This window comes from Macrotis lagotis, chromosome 1, assembly GCF_037893015.1.
Source record: "Macrotis lagotis isolate mMagLag1 chromosome 1, bilby.v1.9.chrom.fasta, whole genome shotgun sequence".
Classification (NCBI taxonomy): Eukaryota; Metazoa; Chordata; class Mammalia; order Peramelemorphia; family Peramelidae; genus Macrotis; species Macrotis lagotis.
Window position 1 is genome coordinate 151,718,179 of NC_133658.1, and position 21,004 is coordinate 151,739,182.

Sequence of the window (21,004 nt, forward strand, 5' to 3'; positions counted from 1 at the left end):
GATTTTAGGATGGTGAAATGGGAGGGTGTCTTGCAGCTCTTCTGGCATGACCTTGAGCAAATAATTTCACTCTTCTGGGTCTCATTGGGATTGGATTTAACCTATGATTTCCTTCCAGCTCTAGGTATGGGACCTTTAAGACCCCCTATGGGGGGGGCAACAAGGTGTGCTATAGATGGAACATCAACCCTGTAGTCAGGAGAGCCTTAGTTCAAATCTGGCCTCAGATACTGTGTGACCCTGAGCAAGTCACTTAACTTTGATTGTCACAAATTCCCCCCCACACACACACACTTTGGTTTTGATGTTTTAAGATCCTCCCCTTCACTGTCTTTCTTCCCTCATTCTTCAGGTCTCGGGCATCTTCTGGCCAAACCAATGGTGGGAGTTCCTTGGAACTGGCTTCCTGTTATCAGGTAAGACATCCTTCTTCCCATCCCTATCTTGCCAATAGAAGTCTTATTGCCTGGGATGCTTCTTCCCTCACATGTTCTTTTCTCCCTTCAGAACCCTGTGAGGACTAGAACTGACAGCCAAACCTCACTAAGGTCCTCCTATTCCAGCCCAGCTTCCCTCAGCCCTCCACCATCCCGAAGCTCTTTTTCCACCCCACCCCCTGCCAGCTCCCACACCCTGTCAGGAGAGGTGGTGAATAGCAGCAGGTGAGATCTGGGAGATGAATCCACCTGGGACCAGTTTCACATTTAATTGGTTGGAAACCTCTAGTGTTTTAGTCCTTAGTAGATACCCTTGTTTCCAGCCCTTTTACCCATAATTTTTGCAGGGGGAGGGGATGGGTGACCATTGTCCTTACTTAACCCCTGTCTGTGATAACCAGAGTCAAACATTTCTCTTTTTCTGTTTCAGTTTCCAGAACTTGTCCTATTCCCCAACTTCTGAACACCTGAATTCTCGGGGTCAGCTTCACAGCCGGCAGGTAGGGAGGAGAAGATGGGTGGGGAAAAAGTCATGGGTTGTCTCAGTACCACCTGGGCCTGCTTAATCCTGGGGGTTGGGGCAGCCCTCTGGGAAAGAAAGAGATGTTCTTATGCTGCTGTCCTGTCTCCTGGTGACAGCTGCTCCCTTCTCAGGTGGAGAAATGAATCTCCTTTCCCAGCAGTTCTGCCCCCATGGGATTGGATCTCTTGTGCCAGTGTTGTTCAGTTCCTCCCCTTGGTTTTTCTCAATTCCCGAAAGTCTCAGCCCCCACACTTGTTGGCTTCCTCCCTCCTTTTGTGTTTCTCTTGGGCTGAGAGTGAAATAGTTTTGCTGCTGTTGTTGGGATGCTTCCCTTTTGGCTTCCACTCCATCCCCTGAGAAATTCCTCCTCTGTTCCAAGTTGTATCCCCTTCCCCCTGAAGTACTCCCCTCCCCCTGCTACATGGCTTGTTTGTCCTCATTTTTACACTGCTTCCCTATTTTTTTTTAATAGTTTAGACAGTTCCTGGAATCATCCTGTCCTTCCTGGGCCATATTCTGATTCTATATTTAGTCCTCACATATGTATTCTATCTATTCACCTCTCCTACCTCCCTGCTGTTGTCTAGTCATGGCTCTAAGCCCTCTTAAGTGGAGGGTAAAGGGTTGGGATGGACTTCAGCTGTTGGGGGTGAGACATAGTATATCCAGCTGCTAGGGTGAGGGTGTAGTATCTAGCTACTAGCCCCCCAGAACTGGTCTCTTATGGAGCAGAGAATTTCTGGAGGTGGGAGCATGGGGCAGGAAGGCCAGGCTTTTGTAAGAAAAGGTTGGTCAAATTGTTGATTATTGATTATACCTACCATGATGCAGGAGGGATATAGCGGAAAAACATAGTCACTCTTCTCAAGAATTTTTTATATTAAATTTAGTAGAGGTTCAGGGAAGTAAGAGATTACTATGTAGTCTGGAGAGACCATGAAAGATGTGGGACTTAATCTAAGTCTTGAAAGCTAAGTAAGCTTTAACTAAGATGAAGTGATCAGTGTTCAGAGTATTCGACAGTAAGAAATGTATAGGTCAAAACTTGCAGTTATTTAGCTAAACATGGAAAGCATAAACTTTAGCACCTAGTTACCAAGAAAAACTAGTAAAAATAAATTTCTGATAGTGGGCTGGAGCGAACTCCTCTCCTGTCCCATTCCATTCTTCAACAGTGCTTTGGAAGTTGCTTCTTGGAGGGGGTAGGTCTCCCTCTTTCTCCATGAGACAATATCCTATCTCTTCTCTCCAAAAGAGGAAGAATGCCTGGTTGTTTCAGGCACAGTTTATGGTAGCCTCGGGGATAGAGGCTTGGTCTGGAGTCAGGAAGACCCAAGTTCAAATCCTGCTCCAGATACTTACCAGCTCTGTGACTCTGAATAAGTCTCTTGTCTCTGTGTGTTTCAGCTTCCTAACTTGTAAAATGGGAATGATAAAAGTATCTGCCTCCCAGAATTGTTAGAATGATCAAATGATATAATATTTGTAAAGCAAATTTTGCAAATCTTAGTGCTAGCATTTATCACTAATAATAGTTATTGTTTTATTGTCTTAGTTAAGATTCTGGGTCCTAATGTCTCACAAGGAGCAAGTTTCTAAAGTTAAGGTGTTTTCTTGTACTTCTATTTGAATTTGAGACAGAAAGGTGGTAGGATGTTTCAGTGGAGGAAGCCCTGGTCTGTTATTCTGAGAACTGCAGTTTAGCCTCAGTTTTGTTATCAACTCCCCATATAACCTTGAACAAAATCCCTTTTCGTTTCTGGATTTTTTTCCTTATCTGGAAATTGAGACCCAGAACTAGATCTCTAAGGGAACTTCCATTTAGACCTGAGAAACTTAATCTATAGGGAAATTTTCTCTGGGTAGCTAAGGGAAAGGTAGGGAATTTCTGGTGTCCTCACCCCTCCTACCTGATGAAAGTAGGATTCTGCTTTGGCGTCATTTATGTCTAGAAAGGCCAGCATGAAGGGAGTTTTCTTATAGGTGCTGATGAGGTAAAATGGGAGGGAAGGAAATGATCATTTATTAAGTAGCTACTATGTAACAGCCATTGTGCTAAGTATTTAACAAATATTATCTCATTTTATCTCACAAAAACCCTTGGAAGTAGGTGTGGTTATTGTCCCTATTTCTCAAATAAGGAAATTGAGGCAGTAAGAAGTTAAGTGACTTACCCAGGTCACACAGATAACAAGTATCTGAGGCTGGATTTGAACTCCAGTCTTCCTGACTCCACATCCACCTAGCAGATTCAGAAACTTAAGCTTATGTTTAGAAGGGATCTTAGAAGATTTGAAGACAGAAGGTGCCTCAGAGTTCCCAATGGAGTTCAACCCCTTCTTCTATTTCTCCATCTACCATTTTTCAATTGAGGAGATTGAAGCAGCCAGAGGTTAAGTGACTTGTTTAGGGTCACATTGCTAGCAAGTGCCTGAGGCTGAATTTGAACATGGGTCTTCATAACTCCAAGTCTAGAGTTCTATTCCCACAATATTCTTTTGATCTGAGTCCAACTCAAGTATACAGGATTTCCAGAGTGAAGTGGCCTTTTCAGTAATGACTTTGAGCAAATGCTGTTCTGTTGTCTGAAGGGTTGACTTGACATTTCTACCTGTTTGCCCTGACACGCCCCCCCTACCCCCACCCCCAAACAGACTGGTCTTAAAACCCAAAATATCAGGAAAATTTTCTTGTCTCTCCCTATTCTCCTTTGTGAAACCATTTCTTCTTTCAAACCTTAGCGATCCTTTCAAACCCCTTGAAGCCTTGGTTGATCACTCTGGTCCAATACAACCTCTACCATTCTTTAATAACAACTGTCATTTACACAGTGATTTATAGTTTGTGGAAAATCTCATTTTTTCCCCTCAACTGTAGATCTTATTATGTGCATTTTGTAGATGAGGAAACTGAGGCCAGAGCAGTTAAATGACTTACCTATGGCCACTTAACTATGTTTGTTTCTATGATATCACATTGCCTCTATAGAGGACCAAGGTCCTTTTCATCTGCTGCCTTCCCCAGGGGTTTCCAAGTCTCCCAAACCTTTAGTCCTAAATGATCCTCTAGCCCCAAGCAGTCCTCTAAGGAAACCTGAATAACTTCCTGGTAGGTTAGCAGCCCTAAAATAACTGAGGTACCAGTGAATTGCCACTTCAGTATCCTTACCTGCATCTAAGAGGCAATTTATGATCAAGAATGGGCCTTGGGGTGGGGGGCAGCTAGGTGGTGCAGTGGATAGAGCACTGGCCCTAGAGTCAGGAGTACTTGAGTTCAAATCCAGCTTCAGACACTTAGTAATTACCTAGCTGTGTGGCCTTGGGCAAGCCACTTAACTCCACTGCCTTGCAAAAACCAAAAGGGAAAAAAAAATGGGCCTTCTCCTCAGAGTCAGGAAATTGGCTTGTAATCCTTACTCTGCTACTAATTGTGATATTATCTGTGAAATAATGGGACTGGGGCATCTAGGTAGTAAAGTGGAATAAAGCATTTGACCTGGAGTCAGGAGGGACCCAAGTTCAAATCCAGCCTAAGATACTTCATACTTAGCTGTATGACCTTGGACAAGTCATTTAACCCCCAGTTGCCTAAAAAAACCTAAAAAAGGAATGGTACGAAGTGGATAGAGCACCAGCCCTGGAGTCAGGAGTACCTGAGTTCAAATCTGGCCTCAGACGCAATAATTACCTAGCTGTGTGGCCTTGGACAAGCCACTTAACCCTATTTGCCTTGCAAAAAAAAAAAAACTTAAAAAAAAGGAATGAGGATGGACAGAGTGATTCCTTCAACCTTGACCTTCTAGGACACTGATATCAGATGACATAATCTCTGCCTATTTCACAGGGGATAAGCAGGCACTCCTTTACCCCATAGGATAAATAGTCTATAGGGTAAGCCTGACCTATAAATGTTATAAAGGAGAAAGAACTGTAGGGATCTGCTATACTTGCTAGGGTAAAGATCACATTCAGGTAGATCCTAGGTTATCACTAACTTCCTGATGCAGTTCAAGGAGCACTTGTTCTGAAATCAAAGGACCTAGCTACAAATCTTCACCTCTGGAAATTTACTACCTTGGAGACTCTACATTTGAACTAAGTGGCCCTAAAATCCCTTTAAGCTTGGAAACAAAGTGAGGGACCTTTCTGAAGCTATTGGGAGTGAATATAGTAAAGAGTCTAGGACTGGGAGCCAGAAGCCTTGGATGGACTTTTACTTACTGTGAACCATAGGAAGGAAATATACATTAAACACTTGTTATAGGCCAGGCACTGTGTTAAGCACTTTGCAATTATTATCTCATTGATCCTCACAACAATCCTGGGAGGTAGGTATAGTATTATCTCTATTTTATAATTGAGGAAACTGAGACAGGTTGAGGTGAAATGATTTGCCCAGGGATACACATCTAGTAAATGTCTAGACTGGATTGAACTCTGATCTTTTTGATCTCAAACATAGTGGTCTACTCACTACTTTCCCCTAGCTCATGTTCCTTATTTGGGCCTCAGTTCCCCCTTCTATGAGATGAACTAGATAGTGTCCTGGTCCCCTCAAGCTCTGACATTCTAAGAGTCTTCATTCTAAGGTTTTCCCTCCCTGCACCTGAAGAACATCAGTTTCCTTGGTCAGTGAGAAAGACCTGCCCTCTAGTGTTTAGCAGGCAAAGGAGCTGGCTGAAGACGAGAAAGGGGTGTGTTCCACCCTGACTGACCCATCCTCTTCCTGCTCCTTCCTCAACTCCTTCTTTTCTTCCTCCAGGCTGGGCTTGGTCGAGCTGGTGACTCTGCTATCTGGGTGCTGCCGCCTTCCCCAGGGGGGTTCCGAGGCTCCCAGTCCTCTAGTCCTAAACGATCCTATAGCCCCAAGAGATCCTCTAGCCCCAAGCGCAGGTATGGGGAGGGGTTGGGGGGTGAGCCTTGGGAAGGACTCTATCTGGGGTCAAGGGGCTGAAGTTTGACCTGAAAATAGCGAGAGGGAGCCTAGAGCCTGGGATCCTGAATGGGGTTGGGAGGAGCAGGGATAGGATAGATGTTTTCTCTTAAAGCAACTCTCTTTGATGGCTTGTTGGTACCTGTTGATGGCCCCAGGCTATCATTTCAGCTTTTTGGTCCCCCCATCCCCACCCCAGTTTCCTCCTTACCTCTATCACTTCTTGACCTAAGCCCTTGTCTGCTTCCTGCCTCATTCTCTGCAGTGTGGACTTTGAAGGGGGAGGGCCTTATCTAGAAGAAGATTCTGAGGTCTTCAAGATGTTACAGGAGAATCTGGAGGCTCGGACTGCCCCAAGGCAGTCCAGTTCTTTCAGGATGCTTCAGGAGGCCCTGGAGGCTGAGGAAAAAGGTAGGGGCAAAGCAAGACCTTGGGGTTGGGGAGGGGAATCCCCAGGTGTCAGAAGGCACAAGGCCCTTTTTGTTAGCCACAGGGGATACAAAGAGGTACAAAACACAACATCTGACTCACTGTGCTATTCATGCCTACCATTCAATCAAAATCCTGGTTGCTCTTGTCTATCACCCGAGTCATTCCTTTTCCTTCTTCAATAAGTTTGGTACCTGGATTTTCTCTCCTCCCAACTCTTGCCTTCCCTTAGAGGACTTCAGTATACATACTGTGACTCTTCCTCAAACACTCAACGTCCCTACTCTTCAGTCTATCCACTTCCCTGGCCTTCTCCTTCACCCCAATTCAGACTCACCAAAGATTTGTCCACAAACTGGACCCAGAGGGTTCCTGAGGAGAGAATGAGGCTGGCAACTGTATCCGTGCTTCACTTAAATCCAGTTCATTTGCAAGTCAGGACATCAGGACTTCCTGATGTCATTGGCTCCCCTAGAGGAGAAAGATCAGACAACCTCCAAATCTATCAACTCCATGTTTTAAGACTTGAGCATTTCCTTCATGTGAACATCATGCACTGACTTTCAATCTCTTCTTCTGTCTTCCCTTACTCTTTTTGTAGGTCAGTCCTTGACACCTTGGCTCTCTTCCAGACCATTGTCCTGCACTAGCCACTCTCTCCTCTTTTCCCCATTTTGATCTCTTGCTAAAGCAGCTGAATCTTATACTGTCTTCTTTGAGTCCCAGCCCTCTTATTTTGATGATTTCTTTCTACTAAGGCTCAGCCTTGGATCAACCTACTATCTATTATTTTCACACATGCTACTTAAAGAAAATTATGCAACTATTCTGCCCAGGTCCACTACAAATTTATGTTAACAATCTCAACTGGGTCCTCGCTGCTAGTAGGTAATCCTACATCCTTCATCTCCGCACTATCTCATTCTCCATGGTGGCTCTTCCAAACCAAGCCTACCATGGCTCCCAGCACCACCATTTCAGCTAAGAACCTTGCCTTATATTTTACAGAAAAAAACTGAGGCCGTTCACTATGAAGTCCCTGTTTTCTCATCTTTGTCTCATTGCTTGTGTCTTCTGCTATTTATCTTATAGAAAGAAAGAAGCGTTCTTTACCAAGGTTAATTCCTCTGGGCATTTTCTCTGGTTGTCCTCCATGTCTGGAATGTTCTCTCTTCTTATCTTTACCTACTACCTTCCTTAGCTTCCCTCAAGTTCCAACTAAAATTCAATCTTCTAAAGGAAACATTTCGTAACCCTTTCTTAATTCTCTCACCCTCCTCTATTAATTATTATTTATTCTAGATAGCTATTTGAACATAATTTGTTTGATTGTTCTTGCTTCCATTAGACATTCTTGAGGACTGTCTTTTGCATCTTTTGTATCACCAATACTTAATACAGCAACTGGTACATAGTAGGTGCTTAATATTTATTGACTGACTGTTCTCTGACATAATAGTATTAATAAATTATATAATGATAATAGCTAATATTTATATAGCACTTCTCATGTCAATGCCTTAACAATTTTCTTATCTGAGGCTCCCAACAACCCTGAGAGATAGATGCTATAATTATTCCCATTCTACAGATGGGGGAACTGAGACAGCAGAGGTAAAATGACTCACCTAGGGTCACACAACTAGTAAGTGTCTGAGACTGGATTTGAACTCTGGGTTTTCCTGACTTCAGACCCAGAACTCTAACTCCTGTACTACCTAGATGCCTGTAACTATGTGACCCTGGGTAAATCATTCTCAGGGCTCTAGATAACTCTCAAAGAATACCTTATATCAGTATACTCACAGCTCCATTCTTTAGCCACCACACAATCCCTCCCCCTTTTCCCCCTCTCTGCAGGGGCAGGGAAATTTGTTTTGAACTAGATTCATAGAATACATGGGACCAAAGGAAAAGGGCAATTAGGTGGAAGCCTGTCAAGAGTTAGGGATATATTGGGGCGGCTAGGTGGCAGGAGTACCTGGGTTCAAATCCGGTCTCAGACACTTAATAATTACCTAGCTGTGTGGCCTTGGGCAAGCCACTTAACCCCATTTGCCTTGCAAAAACCTAAAAAAAAAAGAGTTAGGGATATAAAAGGCAAATTCAGGGAATTAGGGAGTCCTCTGGCTCTGGGCAGAATGGAGGGTTCCTCATAAAGGGATAGAAGGAGTTATGCCTAGAAATGTGGATTGTAGAGACATTCAGAGGCTAACAAAGATGTATGAAACAATGCACATATACTTTTAATGTTCAAGTGAATGACTTTGGGGAGGTAGGTTTGGGATTTTAACCAGTGAAGGGAAATTATCTGGTTCAGAGGGTGAGACACTCTCTGTCTTTCTACTATAGGTGGAACTGCTGCTTACCTGCCCAGCTCACTGAGTCCACTGGCTTCCCGGTCAGTGGGTACTGCTCAGACCACACCACCCAAACTTCACATCTGTGAGAAATGCAATACCAACATCACGTGAGTGTGTCTGCTTGGGGAACTGGATGGTGTTCTTGGGAAAGGGCAGACACTCATCTCTGAGAAAGTGAGGGTGTCATTCCAACCAATTAAAAACTGGCATTAATATCCCCAGCTTTGGACTGAGGCAAGGTGAGGCAAAGCTAGAAAAAAGATCCACTTGTTTGGGGAGGCCAATTTTTAGCCCTGGAAATTTCAGTTCTGAAGGAACATCTTTATTACCTTGTCTTCTCCTCTCTTTCCTTCTCTTTCTATCTCCTTCAGAGGTACAGATTAATCACTCAGTCATCAAGCATATACTAAAGTGTCAAATATTATCCTGAGTCCTGGGAACCCAAAGAAGGAAAAAAAAAAAACAGTCCCTGTTCTTAAAAAGTGCCCCCTTTAATGGGGGAGAGACTAGGTATGTAAGTGGATATAAGATGCAGACAGTAAATGGAAACCTTAGCAGCCTTTGCAGCTGGGGAAACTCTTGAGAGATCGCCCAAAGAAGGTGGCAATGAGCCAAGTTTTGAAGGAAGCTAGCAATTCTAAGAGATGGCCATAAGATAGGAAAGCAATTCTGGTACAAAACCATGGAGAAAAGAGATAGAGGAGGCCATTGTCTACTGGATCAGGGTTCTGTGGAGGAAGTCAAGAAGACTGGAAGGTAGCAAGGGTCTAGGTTTGGAAAAGCTTTAAATCTTGGGGGTAATAGGGAGCCACTGGCAATTGAAGTGGGATATGATGGTCAGAGCTGTCTGTTGGTTACTCAGTGAAAGACACTGGACTGGTGTCTGGAGAGGGGAAGGGCACTATACTCTGGGGGATCAGGAAAGCTCTTTTGTATGAGGGGGTGGCACTTGAACTGAATTTTCAAGAAAACCAGGAATTTAGAATGAATCCATTCCAGGCATGAGGGACCACCAGTATAAAGCCAAAGAGAAGGGAGATAGAGGGCCATATGTATTAAAGTGACAGCAAGAATGCCATTTTAGTTACATTATTTCCATTCCCAAATTCTACAATCTATGAGAAGTCTGATATATGTAGGTTGGGGCCATGTCTGCTTTAAAAGGCAAATAAAGGAAGGAATAATAGATGTGAAAATGATTTGAATAGTATCAATCCTTAGAGCTTTACATGCAAGGTAATATGTATTTTATTTTCTTCAAAGGTCTTTATTTCTGAATTCTTTTTTTCTCCTCCCTCAGAATACTTCACAACTATTCCTTTCTACTGTGCTCTGTCTTCCTTTATCTCCTCCTTAAATGGGATAGAAAGTGGATTCAGTAATCAAGAGAATCATCCCAGTCCCCACCTCAGGCTCTGCTTAACTCTTTTGGGGAGGAGCACTTTTCATTTCTCTGAAGTCTCAAGATCATGAAGGGGGTATGGGTAGGTGCCAAATTTGTATGTATTTCAGGGCCAGAGTTTGTGACCCTGAATGGCCAAGGCAGTGTTGCCAGTTGTCCTCCCCTGTGAGTTTTGGAAAATTTTAGTAAAGGAAGCAAAGATCAATTTTGAGATCTTCTATTAGATATGGGTTTCCCAGTTGGACATTACTGCCAATAGATTGACATGATGATCCCTTTGGGTAAAGGAACTAGGACTCCAGTCTTTACCTCTGATCTTTTTTTTTTCTCCTCTTTCTCCCCACCCCATTGTCAGATCCAGTCCCTAGAAGACTAGGCTCCTGTATCAGTGGTGTTACTGATTATTAACACTTCTTCTGTCCCCCTGCAGGAACCAAGCTATACGGATACAGGATGGGCGGTATCGACACCCTGGCTGCTATACCTGTTTGGACTGTGGGCTAAACCTGAAGATGCGGGGCCACTTCTGGGTGGGTGATGAGTTGTATTGTGAGAAACATGCCCGACAGCACTACTCAACCCTTCATGCCCTCAGTTCCCAGTCCTGAAGGGCCCCTTAGGATCTCTTTCCTTTCCCCTACTCCTACATCTTTCATCTGAGGAACTCTGCCAGGGAATGTCAATGGGAAGCTTGTATGGAAGAGGAGGTGGTGGGTAATGGGATCCTGGGAGCTCTTGGGCACTGAGTTTGGGGACCATTTCAAGGGTTGGTATATTTTTCTTTTTTGCCAGGCCCCTCTTTGTCTTCAGGTGTAGGCAGTAAAGGCAAGCTCTTAAGCCCCATTTAGAGACTAAAAGGTTTGTTTTCTCTGTCAGGATGAGGACTGTGCCACAAGATGCAGTGGGTTGTGCTCCAAATACTGAGTTCCATGTCATACATAGGGTGAGGGCTGAGTGGGTTACAGTGCAATGCAAAAAATGATTTGTTTTGAAAGCCATTGTATGTAAAGATATGAAAAAATATATATATATACGTATAAATAAAGTAGATTTTATTGTATCTCCATCTTGACCCTCTTCCCTCCCAGAATCCTCTCTTTCAGTTCTCCAGTTCCAAAGCCACATGGAGAGGGTCCTAAATGTTTCCTTCTCACACCAGGAAAGATAGATGTGAGCACTGGGTGACTGAGAGGAGAGAACATTCAAAGTAGGAGGAAAGTTGGGAGGTCATGCAGATCAATTGCTGGTGCTAATTTTGCATTTGTTGAAACAGGCTCAGGGTATGTATCAATAATCATTAAATCTTAAATAGTCCATCTTCATATAATACTTTAAAATTTACAACTTCCTTGTAAAATTAGTAGTAAATGTCCTAGTGTCATCATTTTCAAATGGAGGTAAGGCTCAGATGCCTGTAGCCATATACTAGTAAATGCAGGACCTAGAATTGGAATGCATGTCTCCTAACTCAAAGTCCAGTGTTCTTACCACTGTGTCATTACTGACTCTGAATTTAATATGATCTCAATGTGGTATGAAATACAATGACTGCAATCTCGTAAACTTTAATGAAGTTTGGCCATACTGCTGTCTCTCTGTGTGTATGTATATACACACACTCTATCTCTAATCTAATCATCTTTCAATATTTTAGTTACTTAGTGCTTTTAAGTGAATGGGCATGAGTTCAAATATGGCCTTAGACACTAGATGTGACTCTGGACAAGTACTTAACTCTGTTTGCCTCTGTTTTTTCATCTGTAAAATGGGTGAAGGAAATGGCAAACCAAAGATACTGTAATGTCTTTGCCCAGAAAATCCCAAATGGGATCAATAAGAGTTCAATAAGACTGAAACAACCAAACAGTCTTTTAAGAGAAAGATAAAGTGAGATTGCTAGTCTTAGCCTACTGATTTGCAAGCTTAACATACATATACAACATGTAGAAGCTCTAGCATATAACTATATGTACAAATATCTAGCCACATATAAGCTTAGCATATATAATACAAACACAAATACATACAACAATATGGCCAGTCTTCATTAAAGTTGATTAACACCTATTTATTTTTGTCCAGAACTATGATTTCATCAGTGGGTGATTCCCAGTGTAGAAACTCTCTCTACTCCAGTAATAAGTGAGAAAATCATTTGTAATTTATGGTCATAGAGAATTGCTCACCTACAAAGAAGTTAAATTGCTTGGAGTATATCATATAGGTAAGAATTGAACCCCCAAGTCTTTATGATTCTAAAGCCAACTATATCCAGCCACCTTTCATATATATGTATGTTAGAGAGAGAATGTGTGTGTATGTGTGTTAAATTTATATAAAATAACTTCACTTTTTTTTTTTTTTTGGCAAGGCGATGGGATTAAGTGACTTGCCCAAGGTCAAACAGCTAAGTAAATATTAAGTGTCTGAGGTTGGATTTGAATACTGGTCTTTTTGACTCCAGGGCTGGTGCTCTATCAACTGTACCACCTAGCTGTCCTTGATTCCACATTTTATCTCAATGCAAAGATAGAGCTGAGTCAGCTGAGCAGAACTCCTATTCTAAACTCTGGCATGAGGCATTTGCTTGAAGTTATGTAGACTAATTGGTTCAGATCTAAATCACAGGAGGCATAAGTGTCATTCCTTTGCTGTGGTATCCATACCAGGTAACTTATCACTATTTCCCAAGACCAAGTCAAGTGACAGGTTGAAACTAAAAACCTTGAAAATGAGGCCCACTTTGGGTCTTCAGATAACAGTATAGTATTCGATTCAGAAGGTATCCCCATTCATGCTAAAAATAGCTCAGGTTGACCCAGAATTAGTCTGATTTATGTTTTCATTATGATTAACAATAGCTTCTTTGGCCCATTATTTATTGACTCAAAGATATTATAATCTAGCTGGACCATACATATAAATTTAGACCTGAAAGAGACCTAGACCTCAGAAATACTTTGGTCTAGCCTATTCATTTTTCAAAGAAGGAAATCTTAATAAAAATTTTTTCAATTAAGCATTTGTTTTCTCTCCCACCTTTCCTCCCACCAAAAAAGAATGAAAAACAACATTCTTGTAACAAATATGCATAGTCAAGCAAAATAGTGCCATTTGGCTAGGTTCAAAAATTTCTCTCATTCTACATATTTAGCCTGTCTGCTCTATTAAGGGTGGGGGTAACATTCTTCATTAGTCCTCTGGATTCTTGTTTGATCATTTCATTAGTTAGTCTTTAAGACTTTCAAAATTGCTCATTTTTACATTGTTGTCTTAGAACAACTCATTCTTATTTTGCTTACTTTACTCTGCATCAGTTTATATACTCCTCAGATTTCTCTAAAGCAGTTCCTTTCATCATCTTAGCAATAATCTGCTTCATTTATATAACAATTTATGTAGTTATTCTCCAATTTATGGATAACCCCTTAGTTTCTAGTTATTTGTCATTTCAAAAAGACTATAAATATTTCTGTATACAGTACATATTGTACATTTGTATCTTGCACATCCTTTCTTTTTGGGGTTGTCAGTCTAGCAATGGTATAGCTGAGTCAAAGGATATGTGCCATTTAACTAACTTAGGGGAATAGTTCCAAATTGGTTTCCAGAAGAGTTGGACCAGTTCCAGCTCTACCAACAGTGCTTCAATGCCTGTTTCCTGTTGCTCCTCCCAATATTTGTCTTCATTTTTTTTGGTCAATTTTGCTAATCTAAAAGAGGAAATTTGAGATTCAGAGAGGTTAAAGTAATTTGCCCAAGGCCACATAGAGATGAAGGAAAGATGGGAGTCAGATCCAGCTTCCAGTATTCTTTCCTATGCTTGCAACTACATACAGGGTCACCCTCCAGACTCAAATTTTGCTGAGGGAAATCCTAAGATTTCATTTTGACTCTAAAATAGCAGCTGGGGCTTGGGAGAGGTAGGCCTGAGTTCAGGGTATGGCCTAGAAATATATGGCCTTATCTTCCCCTTCCTCATCTATAGGGGTCAAGGATTGGAGGCAATGTTGCAGATTTAGGTTGTCTACTGGACCCAATCCCATCCAACTGTTGTCCCAGATTAAATCATTCTTGCTTATGGCTCTGGGACTAAGGCTAGGAAAAAACTCTAGGGGGTTAAGCTAGGGCTACAAGGCCAGAGAGCCTTTGCCTCCTTTTTAATGGAGTCTAGGATGATGGTATTGTGAGTTTTGCCCAGATAGTTTGCATGGAGGATTGTTGGCATTGATGTCTGCTCTTTTTATGGGAAATTCTCTTGTCCTTTGTTGAAGTGGATGCTCATGAATTGTGATTTACTTCTATATAAAAGCATTGTGGTTTTGTTGGTTGAATTTGAAACCAAGTTCAAATCTGACTTCTGGTATGTCTTACCTGTGTGATCTTATGGCAAGTCACTTAATTTCCCTCAATCTCAATTTCCTCACTTAGAAAATGAAGGGGATGGTCTAGATGACCTCTGGGGTCTTTTTCAGCTCAAATATGACCTGGAAGATTCAGAAGTGCTTGTCTATCACCACCACCTGGTGGCAGATTAATATGTGGTAGAAGAGAAGGAAAAGAGGACAAGTGCATGATAATAACACCTGTTGCTTTTATATTGCCCCACAGGTTACAAAATGCTTTCCCTACAGTATCCTTGGTAGATAGGTACTATTATTTTTATTTGATGGATGGACTTTAGGGAAGGTATCAAAGAAAGGACAGAAATCTTGGTCTCCTGCCTCTTCATTTCCTATAGAAAAAAAAATCCCAATATTTATTTCAGCATTTAAAACCTCATATAATTTGGTCTTAGCTTATCATGATTATTGCTTTAGTGCTGGATGGGACCCAAGAGACCATCTAGTTGAAATCCCTTATTTCACAGGTGAGGATCTTGAGGTTCAGAGAAAGTGAATAGTGGAGAGTAGGGAACTGAGGCTACTTTGCTAGGCACTATAAAGATACAACAAAGACCTTATCCTCAAAAATGCTTCTAGATTCAAGTGGTGGGAAAGACACATGGAAAGAGCAATAATACCAAAAAAAGTGAGGTTCTTCAAAAGTAGTTATGTGGCCAAGTGCCAAGAAGAACTGAAGATGGAGAGATTGTTTTCACCTGAGGGTTGGTGAGAATTGTCAAAAAAAAAAAAAAAAAGAGAGAAGGAAGGGACTTCAGAGCTCATTCAGCCTAGTAGCCTCTCAGCAGGAGAAGAGAAGGGCAATGCCGTATCTATAAACAGATATTAAGTAGCAGAACTGGGATTTGAACTGGGGTTCTTGACTTTGCTATATGCTCAGGTAACTTTGTATTTTCTTTCTCCCTTTCTCCCCCTCCCCATCCCCCAGAACTACTCATAGAATTGTAAAGCTAGAAAAAGACTTTAGCTTATCCTAGTCCTTGCCACCCAATAAGTATATATTAAGTGCTTTTGGAGTCATGTTATTTAATGATAATTGGATAATTATTCCCTCTCCCCCACCTCACCCTTATTCCTTTATGGTGGTAGTGAGGTGGCACAGTGAATAGAACACTGGACTAGGAAAGATTCGCCTTCATTAGTACAGACACATAATATTTGTGAGACCCTGGGCAAGTTATTTAACCTTATTTGCCTCAGTTTTTCATCTGTTAAATGAGCTGAAGAAGAAAACGGCAAACCACTCCAATGTCTTTGCTAAGAAAGCCCCAAATGGGGTTGCAAAGAGTCAGGTAAAACGAAACAACTAAACAACAAGAAGTGTCTGCTAGGTGACGGAACATGCTAGGTGCTGGAGATTCAAAGGCAAAAATGAAACAACCCTTCCCTTTAAGGAGCTTACATTCTACCAGATAGCTTGAGATGGACATCAGTAGTCTTCCTTGGGTAACCTTTTATGAAGTGATAAGACTGGTTTTTGGTTTTGCAAGTAAGGTTCAAATTTACATTCCGTTATTGTTATTTGTCCTTTGATCTCAAAGAGGACTATGACATCAGGGATGTGAGGTGCCATCTGGGTCCTCCCCTTCCAGAGCCGGGTTGACTAGAGATGGCCCTGGGTACAGATTTTTTTTTTAATCAGGTAGAAATATACGTGAATTTGTCCTTAAAGTAAAAAAAAAAAAATGTATGACTAGATTCTCCACCTAGCTCCAACCCTTCACAACTGGGTTATGCCTCAAATTCTGCAGTGTTGAAATGTGACACATTGGTAAACTTATCATTAGATGACTCCTTTTAATAAATTGTACCTAAGGAAGAAACTCTTGGAAATGTACTCAGACCTCTCGCCTACATAAGGATTTGCATAACATTTGTGATTTGAGGCTTTTATCATGGAATGGATTACCAAAAGTATCCCATACTTGGATTGGACTTTCTTCTAGCATCTTGGACTAAAATAATTCAGTATTATAGGATTGGCAAGCCAGCTTCTCTCTGGATAGTTCTAATTGTTCAGAAACTTTTCTGTAGATTTCCTCTTCAAATTGCACCAATTGCTCCTAATCCTGCCTCTAGGAGACCAAACTGAACAAGTCTGGGGGTGTGGGGGTGCAAGTGAGGAATCAAATTCAAAGCAGAGTTTCCTTGGCTGTTGGAGAGTAATGTCTTTAATATGAATCTGAAGAAAGATCTTGCAGTTAGAAAACGCAATCATGATTATCCAGATCTGAACTGGTGACTTCAATTAAACTGGAATTTTTTTTTCTGTTCTCCAAGTTTAGGAAAAGGAGACAAATTTCAACAGGATACTCTTTCAGGGATTTATCAAAAAATGCAAACAAATCTTTATTTGCCTTTAAATCTATATTGGGGTGGCTAGGTGGCACACTGGATAGAGCACCAGTTCTGGAATCAGAACTTGAGTTCAAATTTGACCTCAGACATTTAATTACCTAGCTGTGTGAACTTGGGCATGTCATTTAACTTCATTCCCTTAAATAAATTTAAAAACCCCACCTATACTGGTATCAGTCCTTCCTATTACTGCTAGCACAGTGAATAAAGCACTGGTCCTGGAGTCAGGGACAGACCTGGGTTCAAACCCAGACTTGGACACTAACTCTTTGATCCTGGGCAAAGTCACTTGACCCCTGCTTGCCTCTGTTTCTTTTTTAATACATAGGTTATAAATGTGTAGTCTTGTAAAACATTTCCATAACAGTCATGTTGGAACAGAAAACAGATACTGCCCCACCCCAAATCAAGGAAAATAAAAATAAAAGTATACTTCAAACTGTATTTTAAAAACTATCAGCTTTTGTTCCTTCCCCAACTCCCCCAGAGAATGTCTAGAGTCACCTGTATTCATTTTTTTTTTTTTTTTTTTTTTTTTTTTGTAAAGCAGTGGGGTTAAGTGTCTGAGTTCAAATCTGAACTCGGGTCCTCCTGACTCCAGGGCCAGTACTCTATCCACTGCGTCACCTAGCTGCCTATGTATTCATCTCTTGAAGATAAGGTTCTAAAAAGTCTAGAACCATGAGTGCTCCTTCTTGAAGAATCTTTCTTTTTCCAAAACACTCTTGCACTATCTCTGCCCCTCATAGAGCATCAAATTAGCTTTAATTCCACCAATTAAAGAGTTTCATTTTGCATATTCAGGAGGGTGAAAATATCTCAGGTTTAGCATCCTAGATCACAGCTAAATGGAATATAGCTAAGAAAAACCCCACAGTAATACCAGGGTGTATCACAGATCTTAGAACTAAAAGGGATCACAGAGTTTTAGAGCTAGAAGGAGCCTTAAAAGCTCTTATAATCCAGCTTCATTTTTATCACAGAGATCCAGAAAGACCTAGTAGATGTGGGATTAGAAGTCAAGTCCTCCAGTGCTTTTTTCCACTAATGAAGGCTCTCTACAACCTCAAGAGATCATCTGATCTGTCCTTTTGACTTCAGGCAAGAAAGGTTTAATTATTCCCATTTTATATAGATATGGAGTATCTAGGTTGTGTGGTGGATAGAGCTCTGGGACTAGAATCTGAATTCAAATTCCCCTCAGACCTATCAGTTATGTGACTCTAAACAAAACATTTACTCACAGGCTGCCTCAGTGTCCTAAATATATGTATATAAAAACAAATAATGTGGATAATAATAGCACCAACCTCTCAAGGCTATTGCAAGGATAAAATGAGACAATATAAAGTGCTTTGAAAACTCAAAAGTGCCATATATATTATTGTTATGATTGTTATAGATGAGTCAGCTGAGGATCAAAGAAATTAAGTGATTGACTACCTATGTGGTTTACTTGAGACTAGACAGGTGGTAAAGTAGGAATTAAAAACTAAATTATCAATATGGAAATACTTCTCTTTTTTTGAGAATTAAAGAAAATTCACATTTTATTTATGATGAAATAAACTATATAAAATTTTTTTCTCACCAAAAATAACTAATATTTTCCTTATTACTCCAAGATAAACCAAGTTAGATTTACAAGTCAAGATGAGGCATGGAAAAAGGCAGAATAAAACACAAACAAGATTAGTTTTTTAATGTTTGTGCGATTGGCTTCAAGATCACAGAACGTAATATTTGATGTAAACCCCTGAGTTCATGAAACAGTTACTGTGGAGCCCCAACAGAGGAATGTAAACCACAACAATCACTCATTTATGAGGAACAGCATTGGCTCTATTACTTAAATTTTAAGTGAACTCATTTACATTCATTTGATGAAGTCAGAGTTGACATGGAAATGTGTATGAGGTCACGGTTTGGATAAATTCTTCTCCAATGTGTTTTTCCTTTCAATGGTACAACTTTAAAAAACAAAGAGGAGTCAGTGGTGAGCTTCATTTTAACTAAAACATTTTTCCCACTTCTCCCAATACTTTTTTTTTTTTTAGGTTTTTGCAAGGCAGATGGGGTTAAGTGGCTTGCCCAAGGCCACACAGCTAGGCAATTATTAAGTGTCTGAGACCGGATTTGAACCCAGGTACTCCTGACTCCAGGGCCGGTGCTTCATCCACTGCGCCACCCAGCTACCCCAACACTTATTTTTTTCCACAATAACTAAGAAACTCAAAACCTGATAGTTGAATTCCCTGGTAATCACAACTTATAAGTCCAAAATGAGGTTAACTAAAATATCTCCAGAGCAGTAGCTACTAGTAGAAATTACAAAGAAATGAAAGATAGCATTTCTACATTTCAGAAGATCAAATTTTAAACAATTTCAATTCATTTAATAGTTTACTGTACAGATTATCATGGCTAACATAGCTAAGTGGAGATCAAAAGGCAAAATTATCTTCAATGAGCAAGTGGCCTATCAACATCTCTCTCCCAATCCCCAGAATGTAAATTCAGGGAGAAAAAAAAAACTATCTTGGCCAATTTCCTTATGTATTTTCAGTTATCTTTGAATTACTGGTGGGAAGAACTTCTTCTTGGGGGTCCAATTTACTTGTATAGAGTTTGATGTAAGTGTCCATCCACCATTAAATCTAGGTCATGTTTTATATCAAAGTTTATGTTAAGTTACTTGACTGGTGAGCAAAGTATCTCTCAGGTATGTCTTAAGAGGTTTTTGACCATTTTCAAATCTCTCATTCTCAACCTTCATCACTGGGAATATGCAGAGGACTCTGATGCACACATATTAGGAAAAACTTTGATGTCTGGTAGACGCAGGGCTTCATAAATCGTTGCTGGAAGCTCGTTATCTTTCCCTCTGGGCTTCAGTTTGATCCTGCAACAGTGGAGTTCTGTAGAAAGTATGTCTGGATTAGATAGGAAGGTCTCTTTTGTACATATAAGCATGGTGTCCCTCCAATGTATTAAATTTTAGTTGGCCCATGACAGAGGGCACTAGAGACAAACATTTCAGTGCCTTGAAGTGCTGCTCAGAGAAGATAAACTTCAGCTCCTGAATGATGTGCTCCCCAGTTGGTACACTAAGAACCTCTTTGTAGTAGTTTTCAGATGCTACTTCAGGTTCTAGGTTAGCTTGCTGAGACCTGCAAAAATTTTCCAGGGAGTTTAATTTCTACATCTAGCTTAGTGAACACATTTGCAGCTTCCTCAAACCAAAACTCATGATAAACTTCAATATTCTCCATTACAAGGAAATACTTCTAGGAAGCTAGGTGGTGAAGTGGATAGAGCATCTGTCGTCTAATCAGGAGGATCTGAATTCAAATCCAGACTCACTTCACTAGCTCTGTGACTGAGCACTTATCCCTGATTGCCTCAAAAAAAAAAGGGAGGGGGAGAGGGAAATGTTTCAAATATTTGGACATGGCTTGGTGGGATACAACATGAGGATGGAATGTGAATAATGAAAGGTTTTTTTTTTAAAGTTATTTCAGCCTAAGTGAAGAAAGCTTCTGTTCAGAGCTCTTTCTACCATTAAGTCTCTAGGTCTTGGGGTGAGAAAGATAGAGGTTAAACATCCAGGTACTGGAGGTGGAATTTGAGATCTTTGGATGAAAGTAGTCTTCTTGAATTCATAACCAACATTTTGTCCACAAGTCAAAGCAGCCGCTAATCCAGGGCTTGTTCCAGAAATCAAGACAGGTAGCATTTTAAAGCCAAGCTATCCTGGAATGATCACAACACAATTACATTCCACATGCTGGTGATAGGAGGAGAAATAAAGACATCTATCATTCAGTTTAAGAAAAGTTTTTTTGAAAAATTTAAAAAAATTGACAAATTTCAAACATTACAGTAATTGCTCTATTAAAGAAAATGAAATTTTATGGCAGACTTGGCTCATTACCACAAGTAGAAATAACAAAGCAGGCATGCACAGGGATACTTTTAGAGATAGAGAAAATAATGGAGGGAGAGAGGCTGGAAGGGGAGCTCTTGTCATATTATATAATTAAATAATTCCTGAAAGCACCATTCCAGGACCGTAAAACATGCACGTAGGGGAGGGATAGGAGTTTCAGTGCAGGGGGGGAGGGAAGGAGAAGGGACATGTCTACATTTATGGGGGT

At 40.8% G+C, this 21,004-nt stretch overlaps 1 protein-coding gene across 2 annotated transcripts in view; it reads left to right on the top strand.

The window, feature by feature from the left end:
• PDLIM2 (PDZ and LIM domain 2) overlaps nt 1-20,942 on the top strand; it is a 32,772-nt gene extending 11,830 nt beyond the window's left edge. For both annotated transcript variants that reach the window (XM_074209154.1, XM_074209153.1), the window contains exons 4-10: nt 353-416; nt 508-662; nt 868-937; nt 5,722-5,852; nt 6,158-6,303; nt 8,674-8,791; nt 10,517-20,942. In XM_074209154.1, coding sequence (XP_074065255.1) covers nt 353-416; nt 508-662; nt 868-937; nt 5,722-5,852; nt 6,158-6,303; nt 8,674-8,791; nt 10,517-10,694 — 862 coding nt within the window. In that variant the 3' untranslated portion in view covers nt 10,695-20,942. The remainder of the gene's footprint in view (nt 1-352; nt 417-507; nt 663-867; nt 938-5,721; nt 5,853-6,157; nt 6,304-8,673; nt 8,792-10,516) is intronic.
• The last annotated feature ends 62 nt before the right edge of the window (nt 20,943-21,004 follow it).